Source organism: Tympanuchus pallidicinctus, unplaced genomic scaffold (assembly GCF_026119805.1).
Source record: "Tympanuchus pallidicinctus isolate F22 unplaced genomic scaffold, pur_lepc_1.0 scaffold8, whole genome shotgun sequence".
Classification (NCBI taxonomy): Eukaryota; Metazoa; Chordata; class Aves; order Galliformes; family Phasianidae; genus Tympanuchus; species Tympanuchus pallidicinctus.
In genome coordinates, this window is record NW_026294802.1 from 6,964,029 (window position 1) to 6,979,345 (window position 15,317).

The window sequence follows — 15,317 nt, forward strand, 5'->3', positions numbered from 1 at the left end:
GGTTTCCCAAAAAAAGAAATGGAAATAAATATATCTGTGTGGGTATGAGGGTCAAAAGACTAACTAAAAATAAACGCAGCAAAGCAAAATGGCCAATGGAAATACTGGGTTAGAATTCTGCAGAAAAAAAAACCCAAAACTTTATATTCATTGGAAGAGGACTTAAAAATGTTCATCATTATAAAACACGGAAAAGCTCTCTGAATATGGGCTACCCAGTTTGGACTCACATCCCAGTCAATCAAGCCTTAGTAAGAGACATCTACTCCCTTTGGAATCTATTATTATATGAGTGTCAAGATAAGGAAACAGATATTTGATCCTATCATAAACCTCAGCACTGATTTTTTTTTCTTACAGCTATATATAGGAAAAGCTGTGTTGAGGGAAAAAACATTGATTTTCAAGAGAACACTGTAAAACCAGACCAGATACTACTAAGGAATCTGTCTGAACAAAAAGCTTAGTACTGCTATTTGACAGTGTGGTGGTTTCACCTTTATGGGTAGCTAAAGTCTACCACAGCCACTCTCTCACTCTCTCTCCTCAATGAAAGAAGGGGAGAAAATACAATGGAAAATGGCTCAAGGGTTGGTTGAGGTAAGGAGAAGGAATCACTAATCAATTACTCTCATGCGCAAAATGCATTTATATCTTTAAAAAAATAAGTCTCTCACAAGCCCTTCTGAAAACTGGAAATTCCTGAAGGAGCAGTCTGCCAAGGGAACAGGAAACAGGCAAAGGTTTCTGGACTTACAAAAGGAGTTATACAGCAGACTCAAGACTGCATAAGAACTGTGATAAAAATAAGAACATTCAGCATTTTTGCTGAATGTTCACAGATCTGAATGTTCACAGATTCCAAACATGCAGTGTACAGATGTTTGGTTGGTGTTTTATTGTTGTTGTTGTTGTTGACTATGGCAGAGACTGATTGATTTTGAAACTTTTTCCAAAATGTATTTGTTTGCTCCCACTATCCAATATCCTAAGGAACCAGATGGTAAACAACATTTCCCCACAAGATTTCAGCTTTGGGAAAAGCTCAGACTTCTTAGGGAATCTCAGGACTTCAGCAGTGGTCGATGTAGCTCATGAGAGCAGAGCTGCAAAGCACTATTTCCATGAAAGAAAATCAGATAAAGAGCCTGAGAGTTCAAAATATTCCTAAGAGAACAAGAAAACAGACAATCTGCTACAACTAAAAGCTCAGAAGCACATCAGCTGAACAGCAGCCAGACACAAAAGTCTGATGACTGTTCAGCACAGGGCCTTCGCAAAGCATCTCCAGCTAATCCATCTGTACAGGAAAACGTGTGTATGAGCAAACCGTCTCCTGTGGTTTAAGAGGCACTTTTGAAGCATGCTGGCCCTCTGAACAAGTCATACTTCAATAATATCTATTTCTGGGATTGCTCAAAGAGGTAAAAAGTCCTTCTCAACAGTTTGGGTTGTCCTTTAGCTACAAAACTACCTAATTCTGTGCAAATCCAAAGGGAAGAACTGATTCAGTATTAACTGCATCTGTTTGCCTAATTTGGGAATAAAACAAAGGAATTTATCATGCAAAAATCACCCCTTGCTCAGGTAGTTTTTGTATTAAAAAACTTTTCTTTTTAGATTTTTTTAAAAAATCTTTTTTTAAAAAAAGATCTTTTTTAGATCTTTTTAAATTTCAGATTCAAACAAAACACAGTTTCAAATCACTGTTTAGAGAAAATATTAAGAAAAAAAGTTTTAAAAAAAGTGGGTTTTTTGTTTTTTGTTTTGTTTTGTTTTTTAAGTAAAAATAACCACACACAGTAAAGGAAAAGAAAGGCCAAATTCTCACTTACACAGAAGTCCCTTCATAAAACTCTGGAAGGATAAAGAGGCTTTCAAGCAGATGTAAATTACACCCAAGCTGCCTTTAAGGCCCCATTTGCACTGTCAGACTAGCTTAAAGGTAATTTGATGCCAATTAGAGTCCACCCTGAATTGTTTATGTGGCACTGGTGCTGAGCTGAGAGTGCAGTTGATAGTTAGGAGTGGAAGTATTCAAATCCTAATACTAAACATTTCCTGCAAGACAGTCTCAACTAGTTTTACAAAGGGAAGGGATGACCATAAGGCGAAAGGGCTTCCTTTGTAAATGGTCCAAAAACCCAAAGAGCAGTTGCAGATAAACTAAATACCATCTGGCAGACATCATTCCTTTTTTTAATTTCCTTTTGCCTTCCACCATTTTTATTTTTAAGCCAAGATGGGAACAATTACTGTCATTTTCAGGAGTGATGTGGTGGAAGAAAATGTCTCTGATGAAGCAAGAACACAAGGCAGGGAAGACTGTGGCTGACTAATGCAGACATTTTATCAACAGAGTGGCAGTAGTTTGGCAGGAGGGGAGTTCTAGGCGAAATAATTAAGAAATGATTTACTTTTTTTATTTAAAAACAAAAAAAGGGTCGCAAAAAAAAAAAAAAAAAAAAAAAAAAAAAAAACACCAAAAACAGGAACAGTGAGGATTGTGTCATTCCTCCCCCTCCCATAACATGACAGACCATTAATATTACAGATACTCTTATTGCAATTCCTTCAGGTCTTTGCCACAGCAAGGCTAGCTGCAGTGCCTTTGTCCAGCAACATCTAAGTAACTCATATTATAAGTTAGGTCTTCACAGTAGGAATAAACAATCTGAAGGTCAGTTCAAGCTTTTATTTGCTGGCTAGATTCTTGAGTGTTTGGAGGGAATTTTCTTTCCTTTGTTATTTCAATGAGTTACCTTTGGTCAACTGACCATAAGGAGCATCACTGTGTTATCAGAAACAAAAAGCAGGAGTGAAATGCAATGTTAGGTCACCCAGGTCTTCTGCTTGAAAACTGATGCCCTGTTCTCCAGGCAACACTTTCACTGATCCTATGCCCTTCCAAGGAGAAAGAGATAAAGACAGTGAAAAGCTGGAAAGAAATTTCTGTTTTTCCCTACTACCTACATCTGCCAGACCTTTTCTTCCCAGCTGCCTACTGATCCCTCAGCCTATTTAGATATAATGGGAGATGGGATATAAGTACCTTCTAATGGTTTTGGAGAATGGACCTCCCTCAGTCCTACAGAAATGCTTTCACAGAACACTTTCGCTTGCTATAGGTATTATGGCTCTCAATCAAAACCACCCTATGCTGATATGTGAACACACAAACTCTGATCAGATCCCCACACTACTGTTGGTTCAGCTGGCCACAGACATACTTTCAAAACACTATCCAGGATGGCTTTCTTCTCAAAGTGGCTAATTAATCAAAATAAATACCTGCAGTCAGGAGCCCCTCCTCCCTACAGCACTGCCTTTGATTTGTTCAGTGAAAGCATTCCAAGACATCTTAATTTGTTGCAAGGTAAATTGCAGCAACATCACCCTGAACAATATAGCTCCTCAGTTGGAGATGTGCAAAACCACCATCACTCCCCTTTGAAGGAATCTGGTTTACAAAACAGAAGTTTCTGTTGTTTTGTTTTTAATGACTCTACCAGCACTGAAAGATTCAGCAACAACTCTGGAGTTGTTATCCTTTTATTCCGAATAGAAGCCTACTTTAAGAATAAATAAATAAATACATTTTAAAAGCCCACTTGTGAAGAGACTATTCATTTGCAGACTCTGACTAGCAAGACCAGTGATTAGTGAGCAAGAAACAAAAAAGAAGGTCAATGGGGTGAAGCCCAGGTTCCCAAAGTCAATATCGACAACAGGAAATCCCCATTTTCCAGTCAGGGTTCTCAGCTCTTGTGCTGTTTTCTGGGACTCCCACACTCATTTCGTAAGTTCAGACCTCTTCCCTTTAATAGGGCAGACAACACTGGAGCACACTAATGCACAGCACACTGTCTAGAAGACAGGTGTCAATACTGGATGGCAAAGCATTTTTCTGTATAGGATCTGCACTGTCTGTATAGGACAATTTTCTGTATTTTCACTGTCTGTATAGGACAATTTCTGCACTGTTCTGTATAGGATTCTGCACTGTCTTTCATGCATACACTTGGTCACTCCCTTCCTTATCACAGAATCACGGGATTGTAGTGGTTGGAAGAGACCTTCAGAGGTCATCTAGTCCAGCTTCTGATAAAGCACATTCCCCAGAGTAGGTTCCACACTAAAGCATCCAAGTTGTTTTGAATTTCTCCATAGAAGGAGACTCCACAACATTTCTGGCTCTCTTCACCCACAGGGGCCTCTACACACAGTATTGTATTTCTCACCCCAAGCTTCCTGCTGAATGCTATGCCAAGTAATCCCTATGGAAAAGTCTTCTAACAGATGCTAGTTTGATGGTCATCATTTAAAACCCTTTCACTTCTAATGCACTTCTGGCTCTGGAAAAAAATGCTTTTAAAGAATAAGGTATTGAGACTGGATGGCTATCAAAAAATCAGCCCCTGACAGAATCTGAAAGACCTTCAGGTGTCCCTACTTGTCTTTCCAACCAGAAAATCACTCTTCACCTCTACCCACTGTGTCATATTATGACACAGTAATAATATGACACTGTAATAACAACCTTCTCCAAAATTTCTCTTTTGATGATATTTGCCTCTTGTCCTAATTTCTCATTTCTCACTTATGCCCTACTCCCTCATGAGTTTGGAATCTACTGCAGCAAAAAGATACTGAGTTTAATATAGCAAAGCTTGCCAGAAATTGTTCTGATGCAACAAAAATCATGTCTGCTAGAGGAAAACAAGGCAAAAAGCCTTGCTCGTGGGTTTCTACCCTAAAACCTTCTCTAAATTACCATGCTTTCATTTTCACTTTGCTGGATATGTTTGGTCAGACTATTAGGGAAACTGGGAGTTAGTTTTTCTACCTGGTCTTCATATGTTTTGGTGTTTTGTTTAAGAAAAAAAGAAGAAAGAAAGAAATTGGATTTCATTCTCTAAATGCTCATGTCTTAAGTACCTTGTACCAAAGGCATAGACAAAAGCTTCAAGAATTTCTAGTGGTACTGATTCTCTTTCTGAGGCTATTAAAATGGCTCCATTTAGTAACTGATAAAGGTGCCTTTAACACGTGTCCATAACAAGGAGTATTGTGCACTGTTACAATTGTTCAATAGATGTCCAGTCACAGACAGACAGTGCTTCAGACTCACCCTCTCTTCAGCTCAGCATAATGCATTGTCCTGACAGGGATTAATGGAAGTGCCACTCACATTAGATGCTAATCCTGGTGGCAACTCTGTTACTCCACGAGTGCTATGGCTGCTTCTGGCAACTAATACTAGAGCCAGGTGCTGCACACTGAGGAGAAGAACAATGAGAAACCAAAGTGAAGAGCACAATGCAAGAACCTATTCAACAATGCAGCGAGAAGACCATGGACAAGGGAAAAGAGACATTTGAAAAGGGTCGTAAGAATAATGGAAAAGAAAGAAACACACAGAAGAAGTCAGGGAAAAAAAAAAAAAAGAGAAAAAGAAAAAAAAAAGAAGAAAGGATCCCAAAGATTAAAGAAGAAGAAAAAAAAGATCAAAAACCAAATAGCAAGTGAATGCACAAGACTGTAGAAATGTCTTTTCTCAGCAATGGCCAACACATAACACCATCAGAAAATCATCACTAGAAAGTTGTCCAATAATAGGGAAGAGCTACAGAAAGAAAGGACAGAGAGTGATGGTAAGGATGGACAATGAGGTAGGATTACAGCATGATCTTAACCCTCTGAACACTTTAAAGCATTATTGCCTTACAAAACAAAAAAATAATAATCTAATAAATAGCACTACCCCATCAGCAATTTGTCAAACAAACATAGGCCTTTCACCTTGTATTTCAGAAGTTTTTTTACAAGAGAAAGTGAAGAGAGGGAAGTAAGGGGCTATTCAGAGATGTTTATCAAACCTAAAAAGCCAGACCCTGGCAGCAGATGGTAGATGGAAAACAGGAAGATTTTGTGAAAGAATAGAACAGTATAAAAATATTGGAACGAAGGAATACATCATGACATTAGGAAATAATGAAATTTAAAGACATACAAGGAAATACTTTATACAGTCTGTTGCTCTATTAATAGATAAAAATGAGGCCATGGCATAAATACAAAGGAAATGATAAAGCAAAAGCAGTCTATCATTAACAAGTTTATGCGCTCCAAAGCACATTAAGTCTAGATTTGGAAAGAGTATACAAAACAATAATGTTTTCAAATTTCTTCTGTGGAGAAATGGAGAGTACTGATTAACATGCCATAGGTGTCTGGTACTTTGTATTAAAAAGCTGTGGTTATGCTAAAAAGCAGATAAGCTATTAAATGAGAAAGAAATCTTTGGTTCACGATGTCAGTCTGCTGCAAATCACTAGAGGCGGATAGGGTAGGTACACCAAAAGTCAAACTGTATGCTTCTGTCACCTTCCTGCTCTTATTTATCAGGCATCTACTACGATCAGACAAGAAGAATGGGCTAGACAGGCTGCATGGATCTTTGGTTTAACCTCTTTTCTATTTCTATAACCTTGTCTAGAAATCATACGTTGAGGAGATGGAAGAAAATTTATTAATGATGGTATGTTTGACAGCCACTATACTGGATTAAAAAGATCTCGGCTGGTGCCAAAGACAATGTAGGCTGCTACCTAACTAGTCACCCCAAAGGCCAAACAAGCATATATCCTGTAACCCCTCTTGAGTCCCATCAACACCAGTTAGTATTTTTATTGCTCACTTGTGTAGTGCTCCACACTTTCCCAGGCTCAGACCCACCTCTTTTACATCTTCATTTGCAAGCCTTTACTATTCCACATCAGGATCTTTCTCAAATAAGTCATAAGACTCATTGTATTGTCCAGAAATTTTGCTGATTTTGTAAATGCATATAAATTAGATGTCAAAACACTTTTTTTTTTTTTTTTTTTTGTGGTCCAAAATAATATTCTAGATTCAGAGCTACATGATGAATTTTCATCTCTCGGTTTTAGTCTCTTTTCCCCCCTTGTTCCTTGCATAACTCTGCCAGTGTTATTTCCTCCTGATTTGCACTATGCTTCTGGACTTCAGGACTTATTGTCTTCTAAAGTTATTTACACCTAAGAATGCAAGTTGATCAAAGTATTAACCAGCTAGTCACAGCAATCTCAGGAAAAGACTGAATCCTTTAGGTTACTTCAGAGCAAGTGTATTACCGTAGCCTGCAACTCTTGCTATTCAAGCAATATTTTTACATGTAGAAGTTTCAGCCTGTGCTAAATTTCTTACCATGCTCCCAAACTGATTTCTGTGGTAACTAGGTAAGTTAGGTTCAAGCCTTTAAAGTATAAATCCATTCTCCTCTGTTACAAAGCTGCTGTCCTATGAGCCATAAGAGAGGAGCTCATCATTACTAACACCATATATTTCCCTTCAAATCCACACATAACTTTCTACAGGTTATCCATACATTTACATGAAAAAATTGCAACCACTACCAGTTTGCTTGGGCAAGATGCATTTTACAAATTCCTTAGCATAACCTTAGCTTCTGACAGCTCCAACTACATGAACAAGCACTTGATGTCCAGATGTGAACAACATGTAAGATCAAACTTTCATTTTATTAAGTTACTTTTCCCCAACATAACTGTATTAAAACAGAGCTTCCTAGCAAGTCATTGAATCTAATTTTTAATATGCTATTTGTATGTATAAAGCAGATCTTACCTTGATCTTCTGAAGAAACCGGTGACCTGAAATAAAACAACAAAGTTCAGTCAACCTGTGCCATAAGAAGGTCACAAACGAGTTTCAAAAGTCTCTATGGGAAATTAGATATGGAGGAATTGAAAAGTTTTATTCTTGAGCTTATTTCAAAAGAGATATTGTAAGGTAGCTAAGAAAAAAAAAAAAAAGGAGTGGAAAGCACAGAGACCTTCTCTAGCAGCAGGTCCTGCAAATGAGTGGCCATATGGAACCACATTCATAAGGCTGTGATCTCACTGTTAAGCACTCATTCCACAAGTTTCTATAGGTACTTGGCAAAGAACTTTACTACCATTACTGACAGAAATAGCTCATGCTAATTTTGATCCTGATCCTCCAAAGATTATCAAATGGACAGTAGTTAAGTGTGGGCCAGGAAGAACCCTCACGACTAGAGGCAATGGAGGAAAGGGCAGCTTCGAAGGAACTCACAACTACTAAGGCCATTTTTATCATGAGTCAGTGTGATGCAGAGTATAAAACATTAATTGGAATTAACAAATTCATAATAATGGCACTTTCACAAAAGCAACGTAAATGGAACAAAAAAAAAAAAAAATCAAGGTTAAAAAAAAACAAAACAAAACAGTATCTGGACAGTGAAAAGCAACAAAACAGCAGCAACATGTTATAGGCCATCCTACCAATGGTTTAAACCACTGGTAGAACTCCAAGAGCAAGGGGTTATAAAACATGAGGGACCACTCTGTGCTGATAAACAGAAGGTCCCCACTGAATCCCAGGGATTGGATTCACAGCTCCCATTGCTAAAGATCTCACTCATCATGGTGCCAAGTACCCATGGCAAAGGAACATAAAGAAGTGTAAAGTATTGGCCTTTCATTTTTGTCTTTACTGCAGTAGCTTGTCTCAGCAAAACTAGGCTAATTGTATAGCCAAATCTGGGCTGTGCTTTGCTTATTGAGACCCAGGTGATGACACACAGTGGATTGGAACACTGCCTTATCACCTCCCTGACCATGATTTTCAACTGCATGTATAACCTTCCCACACAGCTAACAATGAGTTTATTCCTGTAGTGAATGGACCAACTCTCACTTCCACTGCAATACATATTTAATTTTTGCATCAACATACAAAAAAAGCCAAATTACTAAAGATTTTTAAATGTTTGTATTGCCAGCAAACAGACCAAAGTTGACATTAGAAAAGCAGCCTGAGAAGGAAGGGAAGTTAAAGTACACCAGGAACAAAGAGGGAAAGAACATACATATATTTAATGGAGTCAGCAGGGGCTAGAGGGAAAGCAAAGGGCTAGGAATCCTGGATTTAAAGGAATAAAGGAACTGAGGATACTCCATATCACAAGATTGTAAAGTAAGGTTGAGGATTATATAGGACATCAGAAACAGATACTCAAATACATGGAAGCAAATAGGAAAGATGGAAAGAAAAGGGAGGTTTCCTAACGAGGTATGCAAATCTTTATTTTTAAGAAGAGAGACATTCAAACAGAAAGAGACAAAACAGTTACAGCACAGCTGGAGCAATGGTCACTGTGAAAGGAAAAATGCGATTGTCTAATTAAGATTCTGACTGTGCTAGAAGCCGATGTATCTGTATGGATCAGAATTAATTAATCCACTATTGCCATTAAATTCTCTGATTGCTGCTGCACATCCTTAGCGTGTATCCTGCTCTGCTGTCAGCCAAACCAGCTATGTCCTTCAACTTCGTCTATGTCTGTGGAAATACTGTAAAAATTAAGGCAATTCAGAGGATTAGTAGCCATCATTAGGACTGTTCCACGACTTTCATCAGCATCAGTCCCCACCAAAAGCCCTTCTGAAAGTCAAAACTCAGCACAGCATTTCTGCAAAGGTTATACCATGTAAAAATGGCCATATCAAAAGATGTGATTATTTAGGTTTTTAAAGATAATTTTTACATGCAAGAATCACACCAGGGTCCTCAGCTAAAGTATCTTGGCACTCCATCTATTTCTAATAAAGTATCTCACAGTAACAGCTGAATTTATTCCTTGGCTTCATTTCTTAATTGCACAGTTTCATCACCTTTTAGACTTTTATTTGAAACAATAAAATAAACATTTGGCTTATCCCATAATTTAGCTCTTCGTTATGCCTTGTAAAGCAGATGTTAGTAGCTCCTTAAAAAAATCAACAAGAGATGCCATCACACCACCACCACCACCTTCTCAATTAAAACACTGAAGTGTGCGATGAAAAATAGGTTTGTGTACATTTAATGCACCCCAAATTAGTATGTACTTTGCAAAGTACGAATCCCATGCTCCTTTTTTGCATGCTTTGAACTTAGTGGTTAAACAGTGAGAAATCTAACAGGAACTACTGTTGCTACTAGTGTTTTCATTTGTCAGGGTTCATCAGGCATCTTTTGAGGCTGCATAGGCTGGTATCTTGAGAAAATAAGGTTTACGTACACAAGATACTGTGATTACGTATGCATATTTCTGCCTCACACTAATAAAGTTTGAGCCTGTTGGCTGATTTCCCGCAGTATTAACAGAGGAGGTAGAGACCCGATCACTGCTTTCATAAGGAAAGGCAATAGCAGGAGGTCAAAATTTCCAAGGTAGCTGTGAAGACACAAAGAAAGGTTCTAAATATCTCAGTAATAGGAAAACCTCAGCAAGAGCTTCCACAATTTGAGATACCAAAGGACTAAAGACAATGAATTAGACTTCCTTTATTCCACTACTCACAGAAAGAGTATTTTGACAGAGGAAAGGACTTTCAACAATTTTGTATAATTTCAGGCCATGCATTTAAGCAGAGGATGGAATTTCCCAAACCATTCAAGCACTGTCCTAACTACTCCAACAGGAGTCTTGCTTGTAACTATTGTGAAAGGAAATGAAGAACTGCTGACTTCATTTAAAGTCCACTTTGTTAGTGTTGGGCACTTTATGCATTGTTTGGTCTACACCATTCTTATGAGAGGGAGGAAGGAAATGAAAAAAAAAGAAAGCATAATGACCTACTTTAAACCACATCCACTCTCTCCACAGCCACAAGGGACTTACCTGACAACAAAAAAATCTGGTGGATGCTCATATTTCTGGTCACACATCTTTTTTTCAGTTTTTTAAGAAGTGTGAGGGATATACTGTGGCAGCAATGGTCACCAAATGGGTACCCTGAGAACAGTGGATTCCAAGCTGCTAACATCCACATAGGAAGTGTCTAACTAGCTCCTATCAGCTGCCCTCTGAGAATGATTCTAGCTATGTGCTTTAGAGCCACAAAGAGGCAAGCCATCGTTCACAACTTCCGTGCCTTATAAAAAGTAGAGACAAATCAGAGGTATTTCAGAAGAACTAACATGCTGTCAAGATCTGTATCCCCACCTGGGTCAATACACTTTGCAAATTAAATCAAGAAGAGACTTCCATTTAGTTCAACCTTCAGGAAAAGGATCTGGCACTGCAATATCCTGATCTTAGACACTTCAGAATGGAACTGCTTATTTTTTTGACATCTACAACAGTTACTTTATGCTCTTCTCCTGCTGGAAAATTAACAGTGCTGCCAAAACTAACTTGTAGGTTCATCATTACCACTACCAGCCCTTCCCCAGAAGAGAGTAAAGAGGTCCATATGTCTATGACTGGCTACATTTTCAGAATTCTTATGTTTTTCTATCAGCATTGCTCTTTCCCATACATAAAAGTGAAAGGGAAACCCAATTTCAAATGTTTTCACCAAAAAGTATCAATCTGATTTCTCTGTCCTGAGTTTGCAGGTGCTTTATGAAGAGTTTTTGCTGTACTTATTAATTGAAGAGAATACAAATCTTACTACAACAACAGGGAAGAGGATCAGAAAGAACGAGGAAGAAAGCATGTTGCCAACTTCTCATGCTGTTCATATCCCTCCTTATGCTACATGTCCTGCAGTGTTGTTCTCCTGTTGTAGAGCATGAAGTTCTACTGAGAAGAGATATTAGCACCTGCAGGCCTCAGTCTACAGTGGAAGCTGCATGTTGCCTGGTCTACTGTGACTTACAAAAGCAAAGCACTATACTTTGTCCTTACACAAGGTACACAAATATATTCCAGCAACTTAGCTTATGTGCAGAAAAGCCTGATAATGAAAAAAGGCCCTAATCATACATTCATGAGATGCTTCCAAGAAATGGGAAGACTCATGGTACTGAAGGCAGGAGACATAGTCCTCCTATAACAGCACTGTGCCTCAGAGTTCAGAGACTGATCCAAAGCTCACTGAAATTTTTCTGCTCACTCTTTCAGTGTTTAGATATATTGCTGGCAAAGGTCTAATCTCTGGTGCAGACAAGACAGTTTTCTGTATCATGAAAGCCTTCCCCAAACAGCCAAATACTAGGAGTTGTTTCCCAGTGCATTCCTTAGTATGCAAGCACTAGATTTATTCGGTACTGGAGGGGTGGAGGAAGAAATATTCATTTGTAAGCAAGGTAGGTCAGGGGGCTGTCACAATTTAGTGCCTGGTCAACAAAGGCTTCCAAAATCCAGAAAAACACAGGCAACCTCCAGCAGACAAATTCTAACAAAATTTCAGTAAATAGGTACATAATTCATGAAGACAAAAGTCTCTGGAGAAACAAACCCGGAGCTGATGTGAAGTTGCTATTTTAATCAATAAAGCTGTAGCAGAAACCATCTGCACTAGGCCTATTTAAAAACAGCCATTTAGAATTTAAAGGCCAAATAACAATCCACACGCATCAATTTTGCTGGGTTTCATGACCGTTTGTCTTTTTCCCAGCTCAAGCAATGTATTTTTGCAAACTTTCTCATTCATGTACCTGCCTGTGAGCAATGGAGAGAAAGAGCTTTTAGATTAAATCTGCTTCTCCTCGTTTTGTGTGTTCATCTCCTCAGAATTGAAAACAGTGTTCCTGTAGGGATTTATTCACATATTCTCTGATTGCAATGAAAGGTAATTCTTAGCACATTAATTTTTTTTTTTTTTTTTAAAGGTGAGGAAATTCCTCATTCAGCGAACTGCATCAAAACCTCTGGGACTGGCAAATTCCCTGCAGCTGCAGAATGTGACTTGTATCTTCGTGGCAGAAAAGCAGAACTAGTTTTCCTGCCCTCTCAGCAACTCTTACTTGGAGAAGCCCAATAAAAGTTAAATGTAACATTCAGCCTAGCTGCCACTGTTTTCTGCCATGGCACTTGACAGAAAATACAAGTCTAGAAATTACTGAGAGCTCCAGCCTTCCACTTTCAACCTACACATGCCCAATTCCAAATGACCCATGTAGGCAGGAGAAACAAGTTAGCAAGTTAAACAAAGGCAAACGGAAAGTTCTAAACCTGGAGAAAAGAAAACTCATTCAATGGGACAGACTGGGGTCCAACCATCATTTCAGAACAAAGTGTTGGTTGTCAGTTGCCTACAAGTTGAATGTCAATCAACAGCATGCCCTTACAACAATCATAGAATCATATAACAGAATCATAGAATGGCCTGGGTTGAAAAGGACCTCAAAGATAACCTAGTTTTTGCCCCTGCTTTGGGCAGTCACCAACTACCAGACCTTCTGGCCTTGCACGTCTCCAGGGATGGGGTATTCACAACCTCTCTCAGTACAAGAAAGACATAGAGATCTTGGAAAGGGTCCAGAGGAGGGCGACTAAGATGATCAGGGGGCTGGAGCACCTCCCCTATGAGGACAGGCTGAGGGAGTTGGGCTTATTCAGCCTGGAGAAGAGAAGGCTGCGGGGTGACCTCATTGCAGCCTATCAATACCTGAAGGGAACCTACACCCAGCAGGGGAGTAAACTCTTCAGAAGGGCTGACAATAGCAGGACTAGGGGAAATGGATCCAAGTTGAAGGAGGGAAGATTTAGGTTGGATGTTAGGGGGAAGTTCTTCACAAGGAGAGTATAGTTAGGCCCTGGAACGGGCTGCCCAGGGAGGTTGTGGATGCCCCGTCCTTGGATGTGTTCAAGGCCAGGTTGGACGAGGTCCTGGGCAACCTGATCTGAATGTGTATGTTTGGTGGCCCTGCTGGGCAGGGGGGTTGGAACTACATGATCCTTGAGGTCCCTTCCAACCCGGGTGATTCTGTGATTCTCTCTGGGCAACGTGTTCCAGTATGTCACCACACACTGAATGAAAGCTAACTATGTATTGGGATGTATTCACAACAAACATAAGGTAAATGAAAAGGAATTTTCCCCTCTACTCTCTGAGACTGTACCTGGTGTTTTGTCCCAAGGTTGGGGCTTCCTGGAATAAGATAGACATTGACAAACTGAACTGGAACGGTCACAGAGATGATGAGGACACATCAGAGGTGGCTGAAGGTACTGGAGTCATGCAGTAAGAAGACTCAGGGGAAATCTTATTGCCTTAAACTATCTAACGCAAATGTATAAAGAATACAAGGCCACAGCCTTTCTGAAGTAAAAAGGAAGAGGAAAGATAGGATGAGAAGCAACAGTCACAAGCTGGAACATGGGAAATTCAGACTGGATGTTAGAAAAAACATTATGTGGATGACCAAAGAGGGATACAGGTTGTGCAAAGACATTGTTGAATCTCCAGCCTTCCAGATATTAAATGCTCAGCTGTACAAGAATCTGAATATCTATAACAGGACCAATTTCAAATAGAGAGTTGTGTTAGACGCATTTCAGAGGTCCTTTCCAACACATTTTTTGCAATTTTATAAGTCTCTCTACAATGCTTTCTTTTATTAATATTCCATTTTTCTTGTCACTCTTTTATAAAAAGTATTTCTCTCAGACAATGGCAACACTGTCTCTCACATGTGGGAAAATGTTGACCAGCAGTGCTTCCTGAATCTAAAAAATCCATTCAAGTTACTTATTATTTTACAGAATTCTATTCAGACATATCCTGTCAATCTGTACCAACAGTCTGGAGAGTCTAATTTTTTTTCTAATTCCATTAAGGGCAAAGATCAGCAGTTTTCCTGGCATCTCTGTAGCTTCCTCCTACAGCCTGCCTCTACCTGTATTCTGGATGAAAAGCTATGACATATGGTTTAGTAGCTTGTGGTAGCAACGGTAATGGGAGGACAGTTGGACTAGATGATCTTGTAGGTCCTTTCCAACCTTGAGATTCTATGATTCTATGATACCTGCACATACATTCATGGCTAGCCCAGCAACTCAGGTGGTCTGGTGTTTCATAGGAAAATCAGGGCAGCTCTGATGTATCCCCTTGTTGTGTCTCAGACATATCTGTCCCTCATATTGTTTTGTATCTTGACTCACTACTAACTTTTTTGGTTTTTTCCTCTCTTAACATCTACTGTATTTCCCTGTCAACTGTAAAAGACTTCCAGATAAGGCAGGCCTGTAGCACCACAACACAGTTATACCTGAAGTTGTACTGACACCCAGAGGAATGCCCTGGGAACTGCTGCCTGACAAGGAAAGAACAGATTTTCAGAGCAGAACAAAATATAAATCCAAGTGTGCTTAACATTGACTTAAAAATTTATAAGAAGAAAAAGATAGAGAAGCATTCTAATATGTTGATCTTGAAATAGATAGCTTTTCTTTGGAATCATCATCAAAAACACAACCAAAGAATGCTGGATTGCATCTTTGAAAGGAAGGCATTTCCAGGTGACCATCA

General features: G+C 39.1%; 1 protein-coding gene across 6 annotated transcripts in view; it reads right to left on the minus strand.

Moving 5' to 3' along the window:
- Positions 1–15,317, minus strand: part of DGKI (diacylglycerol kinase iota) — a 214,458-nt gene that overhangs the window by 26,320 nt on the left and 172,821 nt on the right. For all 6 annotated transcript variants that reach the window (XM_052668696.1, XM_052668695.1, XM_052668698.1 and 3 more), the window contains one exon: positions 7,672–7,697. In XM_052668696.1, coding sequence (XP_052524656.1) covers positions 7,672–7,697 — 26 coding nt within the window. The remainder of the gene's footprint in view (positions 1–7,671; positions 7,698–15,317) is intronic.